At 42.0% G+C, this 24,236-nt stretch overlaps 1 protein-coding gene across 4 annotated transcripts in view; it reads right to left on the minus strand.

The window, feature by feature from the left end:
• The window catches only part of fbln2 (fibulin 2), a 73,079-nt gene extending 51,550 nt beyond the window's left edge, over nt 1-21,529 (minus strand). The window contains exons 1-2 of one of the 4 annotated variants that reach the window (XM_071494540.1): nt 20,825-21,529; nt 16,818-18,737 (exon numbers count right to left, since the gene is read on the minus strand). In XM_071494540.1, the coding sequence (XP_071350641.1) occupies nt 16,818-18,636 (1,819 nt within the window). In that variant the 5' untranslated portion in view covers nt 18,637-18,737; nt 20,825-21,529. Of the gene's footprint in view, nt 1-16,817; nt 18,738-20,705 lie in introns of all 4 variants that reach the window. The other 3 variants (XM_071494539.1, XM_071494537.1, XM_071494538.1) reach the window with 3 other exon arrangements.
• Nucleotides 21,530-24,236: the final 2,707 nt, after the last annotated feature.

Here is a 24,236-nt window from a genome sequence, read left to right on the forward strand (position 1 = left end):
AATGAAAAAACAAAGACAGTGCTGTGATTCCACCTATATTTACATTTAAGATGATCACTTGGAGAGAAAGTTAGAGGCGACAGGATATCGGTCTTGTTTTGTCTCTCACACCGTGCACAGCCTCCATCTGCTGCTCCGCCTCTCCACCTCTCACTGAACTGAGAAGACACAGAGAGACAAGCCTCTCACTTGCAGGGCAGTACTGGAGACTTTCTTCCTCAGCAAGTAGCTAAGGTTTGTTAAAAAAAACACACCAGATTTAAAAAAAAAAGAAAAAAAGAAGTCATTAAAGGTGTCAGAGACGTCGATAACACTACTTGTTCACGGCAATTCATTTTGAATGACCAATGGCGTAACTCCAACACTCTGCCGGCCGACCAGTGGTCTCACTTCATGAATATGTCACACGGCATTCAGCTGACCAATAGTGCAGCTTAATCACTCACTAAGTCAGTCAGTCAGTCAGTCAGTCACGAACATTCACGTTTATTAGGCTGGCCTTGCTGTTATGGTGAAAAAGCTCCACCTTTCAAAAAGCACGGCTTAGTTTATGAACATAATCATGTGACCAGGTCCATGAGCTTGTGACATGTGTTGTGACACACTGCACCTTTGCCAAAAAATAGCTCCTCTGATGTGGACATTGATTTAGATAATATTTCAGTTATTTTTGCAGCTGTAATGTGCACCAATCAAGATTTACCACCACCTGATTCTGAGTAGGATGTCACTTGTGTGACACTTAATGTTCCTCCTAACTTGAATGTTGACTGTTGCTTATTTAGTCATGAATGTTACTGTTATAATGAAAAACTTTAAGGACTTTAAGAAATTTCTCTTTCCATCTTTACCAGATGTCCAAGTTCATGCATGTCATGTATATGCAATACCCAGTGTGAGGAGACAGGAAGACAGCACAGCCAATAGCGAGCTGACAACTGATGATGCCTAAAACACTGCAAAAATATAGCTTTGATTTTGGGTCTCAAATGTGGCGGCACCAGTCTGGTTTAGCTGGGTCCAGGTCTCAGGTTTAGGCCTGCATTAGTAGGATAAAGCCTTAAAGTTGCACTAGTCAATGTTTTTATATTGGATCAAATCACCACCTCTGCAGTGACCCTCACCTGTTCAGAGCTTTTTAGTGGCTTAAGCTAAAAACTGGACGGAAAGGTGGATTTTTACATAAAGATCGCTGCTTTAAAAATAGCTGCAGTTTAGAAGTAATTGCTAAATATTGTGGTCTCTGGTGGCTTTCTGTATCTCTGCAGTGTCTTCTGGTGAACAACCACGACCTTCACTTTTTTAAAGCTCAGCCCAAGGCCTGTTGAATTTCCTGGATGGTTTTAACATGACCACATCGATATGTGAGCGTCATCTCCATTTCTTTCCTCCCGTCCTTCTCACTCAGCTCCCCAGGGTCTCATCTGTAAAGCAGATGGGAATATAATGGACTGCAGGCTTGAAAGGACTGTCCTTACACCAAGTCAGGGTTGTCCCTGATATATGTGGTAGGAAAGAAAGGCCTGTACAGTACAGAGCTTCATCTTTGGCTCTGCATTCCTCTGCATTCACTCACACTTTGCCTTTTGTTTCAGACACAACAGAGGTCCCAGCTTTGTGATTGTTCTTAACAATTATACCTCACTTCCTAGTAATGCTATTCTCCTGCAAAGCCCAGCATGCACATTTGGCCTCACAACACCAGTCAGTCCTTTTCATGTCTGGCAAACTCTCAGCCCAAATGTGAAACAGCAGAGCAGAACAATATTTAACTTTACAAATGTCACAAAATGATACCATGCCTGCATGATAATAGAGTTTGTAAACACATTGCATGGTTCAGCTCGAAACTTACTCACACCAAAAGTGAGGAATAAGTCATTTCTTATATGTTATATTCTGGGACACCCTCTTCCTGTCATACTTCATTATGTTTAATGCTGCCAGCTTCAGGTAAGATCATTCTGGTAGAAATCCACCACCACCACCACCACCACCATCTGCAGTCTGGACTGGAGCTGTGGACCAGAAACAAGCTTAAAAAAAAGCTGCACTCCTGGAAACACTCTTTCAAATCGACATCTCACATCTGCCATGTAGCAGCCCCATTGTGGAGACTTTTTGTGAAATAAACCCATTTTGAATGTCTTTCCAACAGAAAAAAGGGCCTTTCAGCTCCTTATATTACATTCTGAGAAGGGTAATACTGTCTGTCAAGAAAGAGAGAAGATATGGCCAAGTGAGAAAGATGTGTTGGGGAGAAACTGACAACACACTGGTTTTTTTGTGTCAGGCTGTAAACCTGTTTATTTCTGCTGTGAAATGGGACATTTTAACATGGGAGTCTATGGGTACTGACTCACTGTTGGGTCCAGACCCTAGTGGTCATTAGAGGAACTGCAGCTTATGCCCCAGAAGTTGCCATTGACTGTGCACATTCTTTAACATGCAATAGCAGACTTATTGGTAACATGGGAGGCAAGGTATGTTTTCATAGCTTAGTCTGTTAGCTTAGCTTGACCTCCACCTGTACTGCAACCTTTCCTCTGAATTCAATGCAATGATCCAAAACACAAACTACTTGTGTTCATTACAACACAACTACATCATGATATCGTCTGATATTACTGAGCTGGAGGTCTGGCTGAATCCTGCATCATATTCTCCATATGATGAAACTGTCCATAAAGTCAGTCTACCATTGGATCATGTGATCACAGTTGACTGATGTATGTAAAGTTGCCAAAGCTATGAAGACAGTGAAGAGCTGGACAAAAGCAAAGTACAAAAGCAAAGCCATATGCAAGATGTGCAAGAAGAAGCCAACAGAAGAAGAAGCCTGCGAACCTGTTCTTACACTCTGTCGCCGATGCCCTGGGGTACATCACTTCCCCTCTATTATTTCTTGAGATGTGTGTCTAAACTGTTATGTTAAAGAGAAAGTGCATTCATGTAACTGCCATGGGATCATTTGTAATGTAAACATTAATATTTTTAATAATGCACCAGGTTAGAGAAACAAATTGAAAGCAGTTGCTCTCTGAGATACTCATTCATACCCAACAAAATTGGTATTGTCACTGAAATATCTCTTACTAAAATCGATATCCAATCGGGACCTTTTGAATCGAAATTGAATGGATTCAGGAAATCAGCAGCAATACCCAGCTGTGGTTATAAGTGGTGATGTCAGTGGTTGGTTGATAAATTCATTATTTTTTTGTCCTACAGAAAAAGTTTCTTACTTGATTTTATGGATTTTATTCATTTTTTTTATTTTACTTTATTTATTTACTTTATTTATTTTTTACTTTATCTTGTTATCATTATGAAGTGGCTTTTACTTTCCACCTCATTTTAAATGGATGGTTTTGTGTTCATTTTGTCTTTTTCAAACGAAGACCTTGGTGCATGTGATTTCTTTGAGCTGCATTTTTAGCTCATCATTATTATTATTATTATGATTAACAAAGGCTGACATTCACAGCTCCTACAGCACTACACTTGTACATTTTTGACTGAATTACAGCTCTCACATAGTTTGCCCAATATCTTTACAAAAGACCTTACACAGCTACTCTAATATGACTTATGACGTTTTTTCACATTTCACGGTGAGTTTTGTGCTCCTTTGATGCAGTACCCACTTCCTTCCTGCCCTCCTTTCACTGCCTGTAACATGCCCCCTTGGAAACTGAGTCCTTTTTTAATGCTTTATGTTGAGTAGGTTTTCCTGCAGAGGAGATGCAATATTCTAACATTTTTACAAGACTGATTCGTTTAAAGGGCTGTTTCACCCAAATTACGGTAAAACATATTTTCTCATATACATACACGTAGTGGTACAAATGGAACTGTGCAGACTCTGTAGTTTTGGTTTTACTATCTCAAGAAATTTCTTCAACCATCTAAATACAATGGAGTTTTACTTGTTTAAGAACTAGTCCCTGTGAAAACTGTCTTCTCTGGATTATAATTTTTATTAGTAATGAGAACATCGTTTCTGGACAGAGATGTTGTTGAAGACTTTAAATTCAAACTAAATTTGACTTCCTTCCATTGAACTGTGATGACATTTCATCTCAAACCATGTGCACATAAAACAAATGCTATCTGCATAGTCACTAGATGTAAATGAGAAAGGATTTTTCTTAGTGAACTGAGCCCAGTTTCCACATGATCTAAGTTCGAAACAGCACAAGATGTCTCAGTGTGTCTTCGCTTCAGTTCTGACTCTCTTTGGCAGCAGAGCATCACGCTCCAGGTCAACAAACTGTTTCACATGCTCTCCTCACAAACTATGTTATTACAAAAAGGCTTGTTGCCTTGATTAGATGCAAAAATAACATTCTTTTGTTTCCCTAATTACCCCCACTCCTCCTCAAGAAGAAACAACAATTTTTTTTTTGTACTCGACAGCAGATCCAAGCAGTGTGTTGACTCTGTCTCACGCTGAAGTCCTACAAACACAGAAACAAAGTTTAGTTTTTGCATGATTAGCTGCTTGTTGCTCCACTTTACTGCTGTCAGGCAGCACTGAGAGCAGCATGACTGGGGTCATAACAAAAGCAGGAGGCCCGCGCTCATGACCCAGCTATCTCTCCACATTCAGCAGAACGACCCTGGTGACAGATGACGGACCCACTCTGCATCGTCATCCGCTTTTATGTAGAGGATTTGCTCCCTGCCAGCAAACCCCGTGAGCAAAATGGCTCTGACATCGGCTGAGAACAAAGCAGGCGACAGCGCACTGAGAGGCAAAAGCTTTCATGGATCTACTTAAGATATGAAAAAAAAGCCTTCATGCGGAGTTATATGCAAGCATAACAGAAGATGAGAATCAATATCATCCATTATTCACGATATCTATGCCAGTTGCTTTTAATGCAGCCATCTTAAGAGACACTCTCTCCATTGTTGGGAATAACAATAACAGTTAAAAAATCTGTCTCTGATTTTTCCACCCAGACACTTGGTGAAGAGCTGAGCAGAGGAAACTGGAGCACCAGAGGCAGAGGAAATGAAGGAGGTCTATGTTCTTTTCTGTGTCAGACAGAACAACACAATGGCACAAATGGGATCAGTCCAAGTTGGGATCAGTGTTTTCTTCTAGGCCACTATGCAAACGTTGTGCACGACACCGTGCACTACAACGCCAGCATGTGAAATCTTCAGGGTCCGTATTTCTAGGTAGTCCTCTGTGCAGCCCGTGAGCTTCGCTGCAGAGAATGCAGCATTGTTTTAATGATTGGGGTCAAACAGTCGGTCAGGCTGACACCAGGGCGGGAGTGTGCAGTTGAGCAAACCCTCATAACAGCCGTATTATCCAGGGACAGCAGGTTGCAAGAACTGCTGAGCCTCGAGGGGGTCGTACTGACTCCCCTCTGGGTTCGAGGCAATAACACGGCCCTCCCATCTATCACATGTAATGCTGCTTTCACACCCAGACTTCAAATAAGAGGAAAAAAAACCTCAGGGTACTTTGAGATCTCATACTAAATCAGGGCACTGGAGACGGTGCAGACGTAGGACACCTGAGGGTCATCCATCTTGAAGCTGATAATCAGATGGAGCTTCCTCTGACATCGTAAATAACTGGGATTGTGTCCCTTTGCTCTGTTTGCCTTCGAGTTACTGACACCCTGCCTCGGTCAGGTCGATACTGCTGGCAGCACTGATGATCTGTGTCTGCCGCTGAGCCTGGTTGACTTCATCTAAAAGGTTTTTCTCCGAACTTTTTGACCTCAGCAGCTTGATCTGGCCAAGGTCAATCTACCAGTTGTCTGAAAGACAACAGTGTGCTGCAACTAAGAAGTGGCAACAAGGAAAATAAACCTGAAACTAAGAAAACCCTTCAGTGCCAAAAATGTAGAAACAGGCCAAGAGATCACATTTAAAAAAAAAAGACACTCAAAAAAAACACATGCAAAAATTTAAATAGGAGCTGTAGTTTTTTTTAAACTGTAGTTTTTTTTTAATTTGCTAACAAATTGATCAAAGGCAGATTGTAATTAAAAGTGCTATAGTGGATATATATATATAGCTATAGCCCATTATCTTCATTAGATAATGGGCCATAGAACTGAAAATTCACAGCTGTGGTGCTTTTGGTTTTGCAGTTTAGTACATTTTCAGCACAGCAGGAATAAAACAACTGAAACACAGATTTGACATTGCTACTACTTACTAAATCAGAGACTTTTGGAAACACTGCTCTCCCTGTTTTGGTCCCTGGATGGGTAAAAATGGAGACCTTTGGAAGTGGTGATACCCACACTCGCCTCTTGATTGGATGTTTTCGGTCACGACCACCAGTCGTAAATGCAACTTGGATAACGATTTACAGGCATTGCTGACCTTGCTGTCTTTGCTAGCAGCTGCTTCGCAGTTAAATTCTGCATTTGCAGTAAGTATTTTTGTTTGTGTTATTAGCGTTAACGTATTATATTATCATTGTAGCGTTAGTATTTTCTGCAACCAGCTCCCCAACTGCAGAGCAGACAATCTCCTTGTTTACACCAGCACGCACAGTATATGTGAATGGTCATGTGATTATGCATGTTCAGGTGTGATAGTATGGATGGGGATTATTTCAGACAGGGAACTAAAACAGTTGTCTGAACAGAGATCGCTTTTGTTTTAAAATGAAAACACAGCAGAGTGGACGGAGCCCAAGTCCTTGTTAATTTTGTCGGGATTTCTCTTCAACTTGTCGTCATGCTTCTGCGATTTGACCATGAAAAGGCTTGAATCTTTCAGGAAACACATTTGATGTTTAATGAACAAATCTGAAATTAAAGATATATATCACTTGGTGTATGGCTGCAGCTAACAAAGCTTCTGTGTGCCAGGACAGACTGTAGATTTTGTGTCTTTAAGGTGAATGATGATGAGGACATTTTCTCTCTGTATTTTGGGTTTTTGTTGAGCATGATGTTTGCTAAAGGTCATAAGGACTCAGGCCTGGCTGATAAGAGTTTGTGAGGGATCATGTTTAACTTTGAAGGACAGAGACAATTTAATTATTTAAATGCCAAAAATGATGAGTGTTCAAGTTTTGTCTTGAGCTCTGTTCTTAGGATCGGAAAATAAAACTGACCCACTTCATGGGCTGGGGTTGGGGAACAGAGAACTGAATTAAGTTTAATGTAGTAATAGAAACTCTGTGAGTGTTTGTGTAGGAGCCAACATTGGAAACTAATTTGGTTTCTGCTCGTTGCAGTCAGAAATTCCAGGAATAGTCACTTATTGCACTGACTTGAAATAAACTCAGCCAAAATCTCACACATCAAAAACAAACACATATCTTTTTTTTGCAGATGGTTGTGTAATCATCTCTCATTATGTGAAAATTATTTCAACACAGCATTTTGTTTCTCATTTTCAGCTATTTCCACCATTGTATCCTCATATCTTCACTGTCAGCTGACTTCAGTTCAGGTCCAGCATGGGTCAAACAAATCAAATCAGTTAAGAGAGAGTCTCTCATTAGAGTTTCTTTTACTGGCCTCTCTGAAAAAGTTCAGTCATGTTCCTGAGGTTTTTTTTGTCCGGTGCAGATCTAATGTCACGACTGTTGGTCTCAGAGCAGTAGAAAACACTCTGTATGTGACTGTTAGTCAAACCAGGCGTAGTGTAGTGAGAAACCAGAGCTGAAAGAGTTTAATAGTTTCCCAGTAAGTTATGGCGCCACTGGACAAAGAGAGGTGGAATAGATTAAAACGGTGTGTTAAGGTTTTTCAACCATGTGCCTGGAAAACTAAACTTGCAAAGACATCTTGAAGTAGCATCACCTGAATGCAGTGCGTTTCAAAGATACTCTGTGAGGTGAAGGGGACAGGTAGACTTCTTCTAAAGACAAGCAACAAGGCAAAGATGAAGGAGGTGTAGATAGGGATGTCACCAGAACCGATACTTTGGTACCAAGTTGATGCCAAAATTCTGATAATGTGACGGCACCTGTTTTTCTACAGTACCGGAGGTATGTAGATGTCATAGGTACCAGAGATGTGTTTCTTCCAGGACTGATGAGAGCAGTATAATAACACTACAAGCATCCTGGTTTGACATCATCTCAGAGAGAAGAAGCAGGCACGGGAAGCAATAACAACAACACAGTGAGTGACAGCAGCAAGCACAGGTGCAGACACAGGTCCACCTCAACTGGTGGAGAGAAACAGGTGTGGGGAGATATTTTGTATTTGACTCGAATCATCAGGGACAAGTTACAGATGACCAGAAGACACAGGAGGAGACACCTCGAATTTATCTGAGCAGCTTGACGACAGATGTCAGATCTGTGGAGTGGGCAAGTTTCAGATGTGCTCTTTATATTAACAACAAGTTGTCAACATGTTCGCATCCGGAAATGTTGCTGTTGAATTGTGGAATTGCGACGTCTATATATATATATATATATATATATATATATATATATAAAGAGAGAGAGAGAGAGAGAGAGAGATTATATATATATATATATATATATATATATATATATATATATATATAAAAACACATATATATAAAATCTCCCTCTCACCCCTCCTGGGCTGGTGTGTCTTCCTCGAGCTTGGGTCCTCTGCCAGAGGCCTGGGAGTTTGAGGGTTCAGTATCTTAACTGTTCCTAGGACTACACTCTCCTGGACAGAGACCTCAGATGTGGTACCTGGAATCTGCTGGAGCCATTCTCCCAGTTTGGGGGTCACAGCCCCCAGTGCTCCAATTACCACTGGCACCACTGTTGCCTTTACTCTCCACATCTTTTCTAGCTCCTCTGTAAGCCCTTGGTATTTCTCAAGCTCCTCATGTTCCTTCTTCTTGATGTTGCTGTCACTTGGGATTGCTACATCAGCAGGGAGCCGGGAGAGGAACAGCCGGGAGGAGGGGGGGGCCCATGCTAGAGCAAGCTTGATTTACAGAACTTGCATATTCTAACCAAGTGTGTCCCAGTGTGTTCTGAAAATCTTCCACACACTGTCTGCTGGCAACAACAGGACACGTGTCACACAAGTGGGCACTTGATTTCTTGCAAATTGCAAATACCGTAAGCTTGAGTATTGGCACAGTATTTCTTAAATTAACAAGTTGGCAATGACATGGAGCCAGAGTAAACCCACTGCAGTGGATTTGTGCTCTCTCTGTGGTCTAGCTCCTTTAATGTATGAGACAAGTGCTTCAAATGTGAGTGATATGATGTGAGCTGAGAAATCCCTTCTCAATGTCACGTGTGGCACAGCATTTCATCTTCGTACACGCGCCTCAGTTTGAATTGTAGATATGATGATTCCTTTGGAGAAGTAAATTATTTCCAACACTAATCCAGACATGCAGACACATTCTTTTTAAGTGCCGTGTACACACTCCCCTGTCCCCTGTTTGGACACCGTCCACATTTCAGATCAAAGTCACATTTCTCTGAAGTGCACATTGCTCAGTATTTGCTATTGTATATCCCACAGGAAGCAGTGATTATGGATGAACAGATGGAAGCTCTTGTCTTGAGTTTACAGATGACTTTGACACAGGTCTGAGAGTCTGCTGGATTAGCTCTGTTCACACAGCTTAAAAAGATTCTGTGGAAATGATGATGTTAAAACTTTTTCTGTTTGCGATGTAACACCATCAACAGCCATTAGCTACCAGTCCAGGTCTTGCGAAGCAGAATCCATGAGCATCCTGTCTGTCGGGTCCTGGGAGCGTGACTGGCATTTTGTTTTAGTTTTGTCAGAGGACTGTGTGGGACCTTGAATCTTGATTGAAGACAGTGGCTGCAGAGGCACACTGACTCCACTGAGGGCATGTTGTATGGAAAAAAACTTGCTACTATGGAGGGTAATAGCCAGTTATCTCCTTAGTTGTGTATCTGATTTTTAAAGGTCATCTGCTCTGTAGCGCACAGCCATAATGAATAGAATCTAATTGATACCAGTGACTCAACAGTTACTTCACTGGGAACTGGGATTTCAACTTTCCAACTCTTTCCAGGCTGGACTGTGTATTGGAACAAACAATCCCCAGCTACGAAGAGCGCCAAGATGCTCCCAGCAGCTACTATGATGCAAAACATTTCTGAAAAGAAGACTGGGAGTCTCTTCTCTCAAGCCAGCACAGCAAATGACGAATCAGTAATGTTATTCCAGTGTTTATTATGGTGATACACTTAAATGCATGGTCTATTAAATCGTAGCTGTGATTGATCACAATTGTTCAGTCAAGTTTAGCAAACATAACCTGACCGCCCTGTTAACAGCAGTATATGTTCTACAAAGAGCGTGAATGATGGTGTCTTTTTAGTGCCTTTGCTGTATTAAACTGTGATTTTTCCTAAAACATTAGCTTTATAGGCATTATTTTGTGGTCCCGTTAGCAAAAGTGCCAGTTCGGAATTTAAACATCCACTGTTCGATTCCCCCTGGAGTGTGGGCTGGTCGTTGATGCAACTACATGAGACTTTAGTGCAATGTTAGCAACTCTGAACTGCTGGATTGGACGTAGTTTCAAAAAGTAGCTCAGCACCAGCACTGACGGCAGCTGGAGCAGCGAACAGAACCTACTCGCTCCGTGCCGCCTCCATTGAAGTCCATCAATATAGTTCCTTTGACTGAAGGTGACTAAACTTGGTCTAACGAACGTATATAACATGAAATAATGTGCCGTCAGCTAAAACCAATTTTAAGACAAATCTATACATAAATGCAGGTCATTCACTCATTGTTTTTTTCCAGTGTATTTTCAGTGCTAGACTGCCAAGTCTTCTAGCCGAGCACACGTTTATTATTTAAAAGGTGTCTGATTAATCCACCTGAAATTCAATGAGTAACACAAAAAATTGCATTTGTTTTTAATTAAGTTCAGGCGATTCACAAATGTCTATCAAATGTCCACAGCAGGAGATGGAATGGATGGAAATCTAAGCCCCACACACGCCTCAGGCAGCTGCTGTCATCAAGCCTGATTTATCATGTCAGTAACCTTTAAGGAGCCACTTCAGGACTAACTCACCTGAGTACAGGGACAGAAAGTCTGAAGCTGCTACCTGACAAATATCTCACCCTCCTCTGATTGACCCTGACAGACTGTTTAGGACATCTGACTGGCTGAGCATTTATATCACTCCCTGTGGGCAGTAAAAAAAATAGTGTTATCTAGAGGAAATTGGTGAAGAATGACTCCCTCGAACTGAGACTCTACAAATTTCTGAACAAATAAGCAGTGATCCAGGATTCACATACCAAAGACTATCGTACTGCAACAGCTGATCATGGGTTTCATAGTAGGTTTGAGTGTGACATCAACACTAACTGCTACATCGGGCTACAACTTAACTATGACTGTAATCAAAGCATAGTTATCACAGATAGTGAATCATTATGGAAGACAAAGATGCCACTAATGAGGAAGAAAGTGAGAGACATACAATAGATGGTTGACAGTATTTAGAAGGTGAATGTAATGCTATCAGGTAACTAGCAAACATACGATGCAACTTAATTGTCTTTAAAGTTTCTTTTCTGCTTTTTTTTTTTTACATTCCAAGGTGAGGATAGATAAATTACACAAAAAAACATCAACTCACAATTCTATCAGGGTTTTACTAGTTTACTACTGCCAGTGAATCTTTAGTGAAGTTAATGTTGTGCCAAGTGTAAGGATATGAAAGTCTGTCACAGAGAATGAACTCCCACTTTAACAACTGAAAGAGCTTTGCTCCGGCTAAGCCCTACCATCTATGTGTTCTGCCATGGCTGTGAATAAAGACTGGCGTCTACCTGTCTGGGGAGTTTTGGGTGTTCATCCTATATTGTAACTTGTACATCACAAATCCATCCCTTCTAAGTTACAGTGTAGTTTCCCACTACGCTGAAACGCAGCTACATTTGAACGGCCGGGGCAACAGGCTGCTGCTGTAGTAATTTAGGATTCATCATCCCAAAATAAGATATAACTTTCCTGAATGTCGGTTTTTGCAGTGTGTGTGTTACGCAGGCCAAAGGACACCATCCTGGGTGCAAAACCTCCTTTGACCTTTGTTGTGCACAACTCCCTAATCAGAGCCCCCTTGAGTTCACGCACACAGGAAAGGAATCATTCAAAGTTTAAGGCCCTCTTTAAATGTTCTCATTATCAATTCATCTGCTGATTATTTTCTCAATCACTGCCTGAACTGCTTCGTCTATAAACATCAGAAAACTGTGAAAAATGCCTGTGACTGCTCCCACAACCCCAAAATATTTAATCAAAGCTGCAACTGTCATTGGCACTTTGGCATTTTTGTTTGAAAAATTACAGATAATGAATTATCAAAATAGTTGCCGATTAATTTTCGGTTGAGTGACTTATCTATTAATTGCTGAAGCTGTATTGTAAACCAATTCGATATTAGTCAGGCAGAGAAGGAGAGGTGGGACGGAGGTGTCTCATTTATGGAGCTCTAATTTGCATTTAAGTAACCACTAATGATTTTCCAATTTTCAGTATGATAAAATAATGACATTATGATTAAATAGAGGTATGATATAATCCGCTGTAAGGCATAAACATTTTAGTGGGAACTGAGAAAAACTTCAGAAAGAGTCACAAATGCCAAAACACGAGCAGATGAAATTCTGGCAGATAACAGAGACAAAACTTCACAGAGATCAGCCCGAAGCCGGCTTCATGAAAAAAAAAATGGGGCCATTTGTGCCAGATGTTAAAGAGTTGCCGGATCCGGCAGGCTTTGCCAGTGCTGTTCCAAGATGATGTGCCATCAGGACTGACAAACGTGATTATCAGCAGCCTGGATAGAGGCCCAGCCAAGCCCTGCTCACCCTATCTCGACATTACGATTGTGAACAGCCACCTGTCTGTAGTCTGGAGCATTTCTATCTGGAAAAAGCAGTTTATCTGGCATAAGAGTACCCAGTCACCCTGACAGATAACTCCTCCTAAGCTTATCCTGCAGCATATGCTACACAGTGTCATTTTTGGGGAGAAGCTTTTCGGATGGACTCGATCCACAAACCACTGCACACAAGTTTTTCATTATTAACATGAATCAATGCGCAAATGGCCTTAGAATAAATCAAAAGTGGCACATTGTGATTATGTAATTACATTATCTCATCAAAAGATTAATTGACATAGACCAGCCTTCTAATAAATGAGGGACTGGATCATTCTATAATCCACATCCTCTATTGAAAGAGCATTTTGATAACGTGTGTTGAGTGTATCTGTCTCACATGATGTCATTTTAGTGGAGAGCCTTAAACACAGTAACACCTGTACAATCTAGTGTGACTCAGTGCAACAGCAGTGCATTAGATCCTTCAGTTCACACCTGCATGCACACACACAACCACTGCAGACAATAGATATGTCACCATGGAGACACTCACCATGCAACTCCCATCCTGCAAATTAGCCTCTGACCAGCACATCCACAGCAGCCTTAGTGTCAGATTGATCAACTTCACTCTAACAGTCTGCCCTGGATTCAGACCACCACAGCAACCATCAAACACCCGAGTTAGCTTTATCCAGCCAGCACTAATAAATCAACACAAAGGTAGCTTACAAATAATCATCAAGAAAAGAGCAACAGCTCATTATAGGTCTACACATTCCGAATGAGCGGATGATGGCACCTAATCACACAATTACTTGCTTTAAGGAATTCATCAATCATCATAAATAACACAGCTGCCACATGTTATCACACACACAGATCACAACAGCTGCAAAATTACCAACATATGAGACACAGATTTAAATCCCTGATCCCGCTCCATAAAAACAGGAACCTGTACTCAGCCGTTAGAAGTTCATCTGCCGGGCCTCGCACTCAGCAAAGTCATTAACAACATGCCTGAAGTCCACATCCTGGCTCTGCTGTTCTCCAATGAGCTAACACAGCTAACGTTAGCCTCCGACTGCACGTCAACGCTAGCATGGTGAGTAAAACTAACTAGTATGAATCTAACTTCATCAAAGCCACCTCTGCTGCCGCTACTGCCAGAAACGGTGAGGGTGCTAGATCAATAGGCTAAACTGCAATATGCATGCACCTGTCTGCACCTGGCGTTCCTCATGTCTCTCCCTCCCTCAGCTCATCCCTGGGGGAGGCACACCCCTCAGTGTGAAAACTTTTTTCCCCTTAAATATAGGGCTTCAACTGATGATAATTTGATAATTTTCATTATGGAATAATCTATTGTTTTTAAATTAATCCAGTAATCTTCTTTTATGTAGGTACACCTATTAAACAAAATGTATCTGCTGTCACAGTGTTATTGGGATATTAACATGGTTTAAATAAATAGACTCTTCGTATTTTCGCTTTCAAAGCAGTTAGAGTTGACCTTGGGATACTAAACAACACAATAACATATAGATTCAAAATCTTTCAAATCTAAGATACACTTCTGAAATAAAAGCACTTGGAGGTTGGAGGCCAGAGAGATTTATGACTGAATCCACTCTCAAGCCTGCCTGTCTGTCTCCTGTGGGAGAGCTGAGGTAACATGCAGTAAAACAGTGGCCCAGCCTTGTTCGCTGGGTGAGCGATGGAGGTGATTGCTATGAAATGGTGGTGAGAGGATGTTCACCACTGGAGGAGTGTTTGACTCCCTGCTCCAGACAGACCCTGAGCTCACTATTTATGTTCCTGTTCAAATACCAAGGGGCTGTTGAGTGTCTCCATTCCTTCCATATGCTAATGACATATGGCCTGGCTTGGTATTTAGAGCAGGATAGAGAAAGGGAACATTGTTGGACTGTGAGGACAATGTTATACTAAATGCTAGACAAATAATTCCTACAGCTTTAGCGATGTAATTACGATTTATGGACAGCTTCAGGAGTACACACAAGTATGTGTCATTTAGATTAAAAATGTGAAATCTGGTAAAGTTGAGCTAAAAATTTACGACATTAAAGCTGTAGTAACCCACTATATGCTACCTACCCAGCACCGAAGGACAGACAGACAAAGTTAACGAGTCGCTAGTGGAAATAATGCACAACACCACAGATTTGACCCAAATTCTACACGGTATTTGGAAACAATTCCTACAGCTGTCAAAAAATCTTTCTCAACAACTCTCTGTGCCACCAGTGTGTGTGGAGCCTGTACCGCTGTGTTCAAGCCTTCCTGAAACCTGTACACTGCAGAGCTGTACCCTACAATGTGCAGGGCTCCTCGAACCTCGCTTCTTATTTAACAAGGACTGTGTTCTCACAGTAAAGAGAGAGTGAACACAAGCTTTATTCACTGTTTTAGTAACATGGGCATGTGCACACACAACATAATTTAAAACACCAAATTATAAAAGATGACACTGGGGCCTCTCTGTGTGGAGTTTACACGTTCTACCCGTGCCTGCGTGGGTTCCCTCTAGGTTCTCCAGCTTCCTCCCACAGACCAAAGACATGCACATTAGGCTGATCGGTGACTCCCGTGGATGTGAATGTAAGTGTGAATGGTTGTTTGTCTCTGTATGTTGGCCCTGTGTAGACTGGCATCCTGTCCCGGGTGTACTCCGCCCCCCTCTATGTAGGGACTGGACAAGAAAATGACCCAGTTTATCACTGCCATTGTTACAATTGTTTGTTCCCTTTTTTGTGTGTGTGGCAGAGGAAATAACTTTCTGGGTCTTCTAATTTAGTAATTTAAATAAAAACTGAGGAAATCATTGATAAATTTTGGTTGAAATGTTATTATCAAAGTAAATTTTATTATCAAAGTAAAGATATCATATTGAGACTACTACTGAGATCAAATAGTATCAAATGGCATATCTATTGCACTTAATGAATAGATCCATCCATCTATCCATATACCACTTATCCAAACTGGGTCGCCAGTCGATAACAGGGCTGACATATGTAGAACAAACAACCACTCACACACCTTCAGGCAATTTAGAGTCACCAATTACCTTAACGGTTAGGTTAGGTATTACACCAAGGCCTCCAACTGCACTGTCTTAGTGTTGTCTCTCACGTGTAAGTCACTTTGGATAAAAGTGCCTTCAAAATTAGTAAATGTAAATGTGTGTATTATTTTTGCATTAGGTCATGGGTTGTGTATCTGTGAGTCAGTCCCCAAAGACCCCGATGTTAAAATGTCCAACTTAACAGCAGAAATAAACAAGTTTACAGCCTGGTACAAAAACAGTTTGGTCTCTGTAGCTAATTATCTCCTTCATGACTGTAGGGGGATGGTGGTGAATTTTTGGATAATTCACCCATTTAAATTTTATTAAGTCTTAAAATTATACAAAACTGAGGGCACGCCACTTCGAATGACAAGTGGGTGAAGGTAATCTTGCCACAAACAGTCACACACCAGTTGCCACACACACTCCATCTCTTTGCCCTATTTCGAGTAGCCGGGAGTTAGGTGGAGTCAGTCACTACCAACATGATACATCAATTCTGCGCCAATAAAAAGTTTCAGTTGCGCACTCTGCGACACCTCTGCTCTTGCTGTTCTTTTTTTTTTCTTGGTATTTTGGTGGAGGCCCGTAACAGTGGCTGGCAGCGTGACGTGAATTCTTCCACAGTTGAAGAAGCAGAAGCAAGTACTGTAATGTCAACATAAGACTGAAAACCCTGTTCAGCCTTTATCGCATCTTTACTTTTTGGATTCAACTCAGCCAAGTATAAAAACTATTCATTACTACTAATTTCTGGCCATGTTATTTCAGTTTTTTTACAAGCCCATTGACAAGGCATGAATTAAAACAGAAATGGTTGAAAAATTAAATAAATAAAAAGAACATCATTTTTTAACTGAGCACGTTAAAGCATCTAAGCATCTCTTGACTTACCTAAGACAGGCTGACCTTTCTCCTCCTCTGTCTCCATCACCTTTTCCTTCACCTCCTCTCTGTCTTCACTGTGAAGGTTAAACAGCCTTTGACCTGGCTTTCTGCTGGGCTGACTCTCATCCAGCTTGACCCTGACCGGCAGCTGAGTGGGGGTGGTTGTCATAAAATGGACCATGGGGGTTGTGTGGAACTCAGACCCTGTGGGGGAGCTGGTGCTGGGCTCGAGTGTGGTCTTTATGTAGCTGCTGGTTGTGTCGCTGCTCTCGGTCTGATCATGGCTTCTCTCCTGTGGAGCTGACTTCATCTTGTTGGGCACATCCTCTTCTTCAGGCTCAAGGACACTCTGAAAAGTTACAGTTTCTTCCTTCTCTTCCTCCTCCTCTTGCATCTCCTCTGCATCCAGCCCTTCCCCATGATCCGGTGTAACTGTCCCCTGTAATTCTTTTTGACCATTTTGACTTCTCTGCACGTACATCAGAAAATTCACTCCATCTAATCGTCTCGGCTGATTGGTTTGACTCTCCGCACCTCCGGCTGGATGACTAACGTTGATCTGATTGTCTGAACGTCTGGGTGTAACACTATTTGATGCATTTTGGTGATGTGTGTTCATCTCAGAGGTTCTTTGATGATTTAATACACTCTCTGAACTCATATGTGGATACTCTGGGTGTTTTTCACCCTGTAAACCTTGGTTTAATGGAAATGTGCCACTATCCAAATTCCTGTGTGCATGCAATGGATTCTCTAGATCTGTCTGTCGACTCTGCTCACTGAATGAGGCACTTTGCGTACTTGTCAGACCCTGTAAGGGCTGCCAAGAAGTAGTGATGTCCTTGTGCATATGTGGCCTGACAGTACTTTGCTCTTCTCTCAGGGGATTTTCTGTCACTTCCTCTTTGTCTGTAGGATGGTCATGAACCCCAGATTGCTCTCTCAGCTCCAGCTTGCTTCCTCTGTCAAAACTCTGAATTGCAGAGGTTCTGTCAGACCTGTCTGATCCTCCAAACACAGATATGACCTTGTTGGAGAAGAAGGACTGGGTGGGGAGGACCAGAGATTCAGGGTAGGTCTCAGGAAGGTCTGTAGGACCATAATCATAGTCTTCTGGCCCCTCCTTATCCAATGGCGATAATTTGAAAAGAGGAAGATTCCCATTAGGAAGAGGGTGGTATGGTGTTGAGAATTGATCTGGATGGCCTTGCTGGTCAAACCTGTTGGGGTAACCGCCACTCCTCCTGGCTGCATCTTCTTCTGTCACTGCAGCTAACATGGGTTTATGGTCTTTCTTCAGATCACAGTCAGGTACAGGGTAGCACATCAGCTTCCCCCCTTCACTGGGGCAGTGGCAGACCCGGCAAGGGTCAATGTGGAAGGAGTGCCCGGCTTCATACTTTTGCCTGCCATGGACACACCCGGTGCGTTCGCACTGCATGCAACCATCTGCAGGCTCTGAAACCTCAATGCAGTTAGGTGGTAGGTCAGGACAGCTGATGAAGTTACAGCTGATCCGGCCTCCTCCCACAGGGCAGGAGCACTCTGTGCTGCCATAGTCCACAAAATAAGAATCTCCCTCAGGCACTTTGCCGTTCTTGAATCCAGCATTGATGCAATCATAGTATTGGTAACCCTCGCATGTGCATCCTTTCTGTAAGCATGAAGCACAACAGGCGCCACTCTCCAGCACTTCCTCAATACAGTTGTCCAGCAGGGGACAGTCCACACCAGTGCAGTCACGCTGGCATGATGAGACACTCAGGTAGAGAAAAAGCAGTGCACACTTTAGCAGTGCTACTTCAGCTCTTATGAAATCGGCCATGGCACCAGGTGAACGTATCAAAGGAGATCAGGTATCATCCAAGGCCTTTAGATTATCTTCAAGGCTTCTGGCACATTCTGTCCATCTGAATCACCTCTGCTCTGAAGGAAATAAAGGACACAGAGAGACAGACAGGCAGACAGAGGCTTTTAAAATGAAAGCAGACCAACATCTGGCTTCATAGTTGAGCTTACAAAGAGCCCAGTTTTTTCAGCCTCCTGGTTGTCCTGACATTAAGACTACATGCTCCTCATTAAAATCAGCTGCAGCAAACTGTTTTGCATCATTTTGGAGACTGCCATGATGGAACTCGGAACCTGCCCAAGTTCTACATTACTACCACATCCATGCTTATCTTGTTTGCAATCAACCCTCAAGTCTAACTCCTGAACATAGATGCTTCATAAAGCTTTAACAGTTGAGTTTGTTGGGAATTGATTACACTCTATGAGTATACACCAAAGTGCAGTCTTTTACATCATAAAATGTTTTGGTAATTATGTTAAATAAAATCAACAAGAGAATCAAATTTGACACAGATCCCTTGCTACTCCACTCTAATGTAATATCAGTGAGGTTAGGCATATTTTCCCACGGCAGTGCATGCTGGCTGGCCTGTAGGTAAACACACACCCACACATCTAAATCTAACTGCTTTGTTCTTGGGTTGATATTCATGTTGTATTCATGAAGTGCTGAATTTCACACCAGTTTGTTATGAATATTGCTGTCAGAAGTCAGTAAACCTGCACAGTTATTCTCATCATCTGTTAACCACATTGTCTTCTGACTCATTTAGATGGATCCAGCAAATGTCCTGACAGACTGGGAAATGTTATGCATTTTACTAATTTGTGTATCATATTAAACACTGTTTTTATCACTTTTCACAAAAGCATCACAACACATCAAAAACTTATCATCTTGCCCTTAGAAATTTTTGTCACACAATGAATATATCCATTTATGGAGAAATAACAATTATTTTAAAGCATTTCATTTGTAAAAATGATTGTGTTGGTTATTGGTCATGTTTGTTAAAAACAAGTAACTGTGCATTAAGCTGATCCAAACAATTCTCTGCCATAAGACAATGATAATTAACATTAACATTTCTTAGGTACATTGCTGAACATTTGTGTTTGATCACAAAAATGGGTTTATTGTATTGTATATTGTTTTCCAGATCATTCTAATAAAAAGGCTGGTTTTGATATGTCAAAGCCAAGGACTGTGTGCCACAAAATTGACTCTAAGTAGCACAAAGAAAGAAGAGGAGTTGAACAATTGGTTGTTGTTTTTTTTGGCTCTAAACCTTTTGGACTTCATGTGACAAGCTTCCTGGGGGGATGACCAGCCCCAGTCTGCCCCGAAGGCCATCTTACACTAAACTGAGCTGATTTCTAGCTTGAGAAGTGACCACCACTGCAGTCCTGTCAGGGAAAGTCACATGCATCGCTACTGTACTAAACATAATAAAAGCTGGCAAGCATAGGCTGCGAAAGAATGCACACTGAGAAGACTAAGCAGCCTGGTGTTTCCCATAGCAGCGAGGGATGGGGGGGATCCCTCTCTCTCTCTGCCCGCACACGCACACGCACACGCACACACACACACACACACATACAGCTGATGGCTAAACAATCCCTGATGTCATACAGCTCTGCCAACATGGACAAAAAGAAAGGTGATGATTCATTTATGAAAAAAAAAAAGAACAACTTCTCAAGAGAAAATGCGTCTATGCTACAGACTGTACCCCACTCTGGAGTCTGCAGGGAGATTCAGTAATTCTGAAGATGCAGTTATGAGGTGAGAGTGCTTTAAATGCTAGAGCCTTTTACATCACAAAAACTTTTAATAAGTCCATTCAACTTTTCTTGTTGAGTTATTGTCACACCTGTATGCATTAGCAACACTGCATATCTTTCCTCCTGTGCACAAACTGCATCGCAACCTGTCATCTCTCCACCTGATAACTGGAACAACTCATCCAGCCAAAACACTGATGGCAAGAATTCGCCAATAAAACAAAACTTTCAAAAAGTAATCTGTATTGTTTTACTCACAAAGTTTTTATCACAGCATCCATGGATTAATGTTTTTAAGCAGGCGAACAGAATAGAAAAAAAAACTGCATTGGACGGTTTGACGAGTAAAGCTGTGTGAAGACACCGGGTTGTGTTACCTTGTCGTGTGCGGACTAACGGGCTGGGGAGCCGCCTGCCGCCGATCCTCTGAGCCCGGCAAGTGGGAATCTTCTGACCACGGCAGCGCTGCTGGGACCAGCAGACAGGCGGAGGGGGAGGTACGAAGAACTTCCCCTGCTGGAGACTCCGGCGGAGATCCAATCATGATCCGTAATGAACAGCAGGCTCCACTGGCAGGGCCGGCCCACACAATACAGCACGTACAGCTGGGGAGGATTACTTAACTTGCTATTCCAAGAAAGAAAAAAAAAATAAAGAAAAAAAAGTTTGTTTTCGTCTACCTGATTGCAAATGAAGTCTACATAAATATACCACTTTTATGTTTATGTGTTAAGTATGGAGCAAGTTGAAAATATGTCTGCAACTTTAAAGCTCACAAATGATGGTGTTTCATCTCAGTTGTCTTGTCCTTTAACGAACAGAAATATAAGAAATTACAAGTTGTGGTTTCATCATAAAAAGGTTATGTGTTGTATGGTGTTGTGACTTCCAGGAGTCTCTGCTTCCAGCCCTTATGCTAAGCTAATTGTCACCCAGCTCCAATTCTGTACCTTCGACATAGAGATGAGTGCACTCTCTTATATTTCCTTTAGAGCCGTGTTGTGAGACCCCTGGGTAAACTTTACCTGCTGTCTGCTGCTGGCTTTTTAAGGATCTTGCATGTACCTCTTAAACTGCAGGCCGTAAGCTTGGCTAAACAAGAGCCTTGTGCTCACATCATTACTCATGCTGCTGTCTGCCTCTGCCAGTTGCAGTCCATGCATGACACAAGGCAATCAGCTATCTCAACGGCACACAAAAGACTAAGTCTCCTTCAAATACAGGCCTGCTCTTAATTACCTGTGTGATCCAACACTGAGCCCTGCTCCATGGAGGGATAAAGATGCATGTCATTCAAGCAAGCACATCCCTGCATTCACAATTCACCCACAGTCATTTTTATATATTTCCACCTTTTGGAGGGAGCATGACCCTGTAACAGCAAATGGCAGTAACTTTATGACTTCATTTGAAGTGGCCCCTTTGGAGGGCACCATAAATTTGGCCCGACACAGCACCTTCAGTGGATGTCTGAGTTCAAAGACCGTAGGAAGTGTGAGTGTTGTTTGGAATAAAAAGCAGCATGCTAAAGGTTTGAAAGCACTCACTCATCATGTCGGAGCGCAAAGATCTGATCACTAGACTGGACCCCACCCAGCAGCCATTATAAGGGTCCTTATGAGAAGCTGTCAGGGCCTGGGGTGAAGTGGTGGTCAGTGCTGTGATAAACATATCAATTCTGATGGCAGATAAGACCACTGCCGGGGGAGTGGGCCGGCTTTCAACTGGAGATGAGAGATGTGGTAAAACAATAGAAAGGACTCACTTCAGAGTGTTCAGGGCTAGGTCAGTGGAAGGACATGTCAAAACTTGCTTCTAGGCCTATATGTTTTTATTTAATCGACTGTACTGTGGGCCAGCTGCCTTATTTTCTCATGTATAAAAATAGTCTCCTGCATGGCTCCTGGAGTTGACTGCACTTTCGTCTGATGTCGCACAGGTGACACACTGTAGGATAATAAGATCAGAGAGGGGTCGCCATGGTATAGTGAACCAACTCGAGTTTTGCATGTGTTTAACAGGATCAGGCTCAGCCCCACTATAAAACACCGCGTGAGACTCAACCACGCGGGGGTGAGATTTGTGGAATCCCAGTGTGATCTCTGGAGAAAGCTGTCAGATGCAGACATGGCTTTGAAATAGCCGCTGAGGCCTCAGGGAGTCAGGCTTCAGATGTGGGGTCACCAGGGAGCATCTGGCTCAAGACTCACTGGTGTCCCTGTTGTATGGTTTATTGAAGAAGGGCTTGGCAGGGGCCTCAAAAAATGGTTTTGGAACTATGTCTGTGTCCATTTTTGAGTTCCACTTGAAAACTGGATGCAAGTAATGTATCAATACTGTATGACACGTTAGCTTCACATATCTGTATAACAATCGCTCAGGATGGGTGTCAGTGCAAAAAATTAACTCTACTTTTGTTCCCAGTTTGGGCTTGAAATTCAGACGATCACTGCTTCCTCCAAACCAGCTGGAGCTTGAGGGAAAGTGAGATCACGTTATTATGTGTGCAAGATGTACTTGAAGATAATTAGCCCATGTCATTTGAGCAGCTGGAATGAATGATATCTCCTAGGTGAGCTGCATTATAGCTGTATTCTGTTGACTGCAAGCACAGAAAACAACATATTAAGACTGACCAGATGTTGCATGAAATGGGTCCTGAAAAGTATCAGTTTTATTATTTCATGAGACTGTCACACTGTTGACAGAGAGATTTTGGTTGAATTGCATCAGAAGGTGTTTTCCTGGTGGTCTTATCAATCCAAAAATACTGATCACCTTTCAAAGTGTGGATATACTGAATGCACCAGGATCAAGATTTTGTGGTGAGACTTTCCTGCTTTCATCGTAGTAATTCTCTCTTCAATGAGTCATGGCTCTATACCGACTGCTGTTTTGTAAGCATGTTTGTTTTCCATTGTTCAGTGTTAAAGTTAATTCGATGCCAGGAAGCAGTAGTAATAACTGAATTTTTTTGGCTATTTAGGTGCAGAGGAAACAAGTTGTGAACACAACTCAAACGTATCATCACCTGTTAAGTGATAATAGTGATAATTTGCTGAACTTGTCAGCAAACGGCTGCATATTCACACATCCAGCAGACAAAGAGCAACATTATTGTTCCTTTTGGAGTCATGTTCCCGTGCACCTGATGGATTTAAGTGTCAGATTCACTCTCTATTACCTCTGTTTTTGGTCTTACTAAGGGAAAGCTGTTTGGCTGTTTAGCAACTAAATGCTCCACTATGTTCACCAGCTGGTCTCTAACTGTGTCTGCCTGCTGTTTGCTGCTGAACAGGTGATGTACAGTGGGTTTTTAGTTGGTTCCCTGAAAACAGCTGCCTTCTGAAGCCACCAGATGCCAGCCAAAAACACTGTGAAAGTGAACCACAACAGAAACGTTAAGGGGGGGCTGCAGATTCAGATGATAATTCTCTGCAGGTTCAGTACAAACGACCCCTTTCACATTGTTACATTATCATTTGCTACGCTGTTGTTTTGGAAAGCCAGTAGACAAAGGTACTAGTAAAAAACAATGAGAATGTTAATTTCTGGCTTGGACAGACAGCAAACCTGTCAGCAGTTACTTGTTTTGGTTGAAAGCTGACGTCAGTAGCCTGTGGCTTTAAGGTGGTGAGTGAAGTGCTTGAAAAGTCTGTGTAAACACAAAAGTTAGACCTGTTCTGAATGACCATGCAAAGCTGAAATAAAAGCCTGTCATCAAAAGCCCCATTTCCACTTGTCTTTTCAAGGCTCCAGAGAAAATCAAGATGCTTTTCAATCCACTTT

Source organism: Trachinotus anak, unplaced genomic scaffold, assembly GCF_046630095.1.
Source record: "Trachinotus anak isolate AG129_WGS33_773 ecotype Australia unplaced genomic scaffold, CSIRO_AGI_Tana_v1 ptg000013l, whole genome shotgun sequence".
NCBI classification, from domain to species: domain Eukaryota; kingdom Metazoa; phylum Chordata; class Actinopteri; order Carangiformes; family Carangidae; genus Trachinotus; species Trachinotus anak.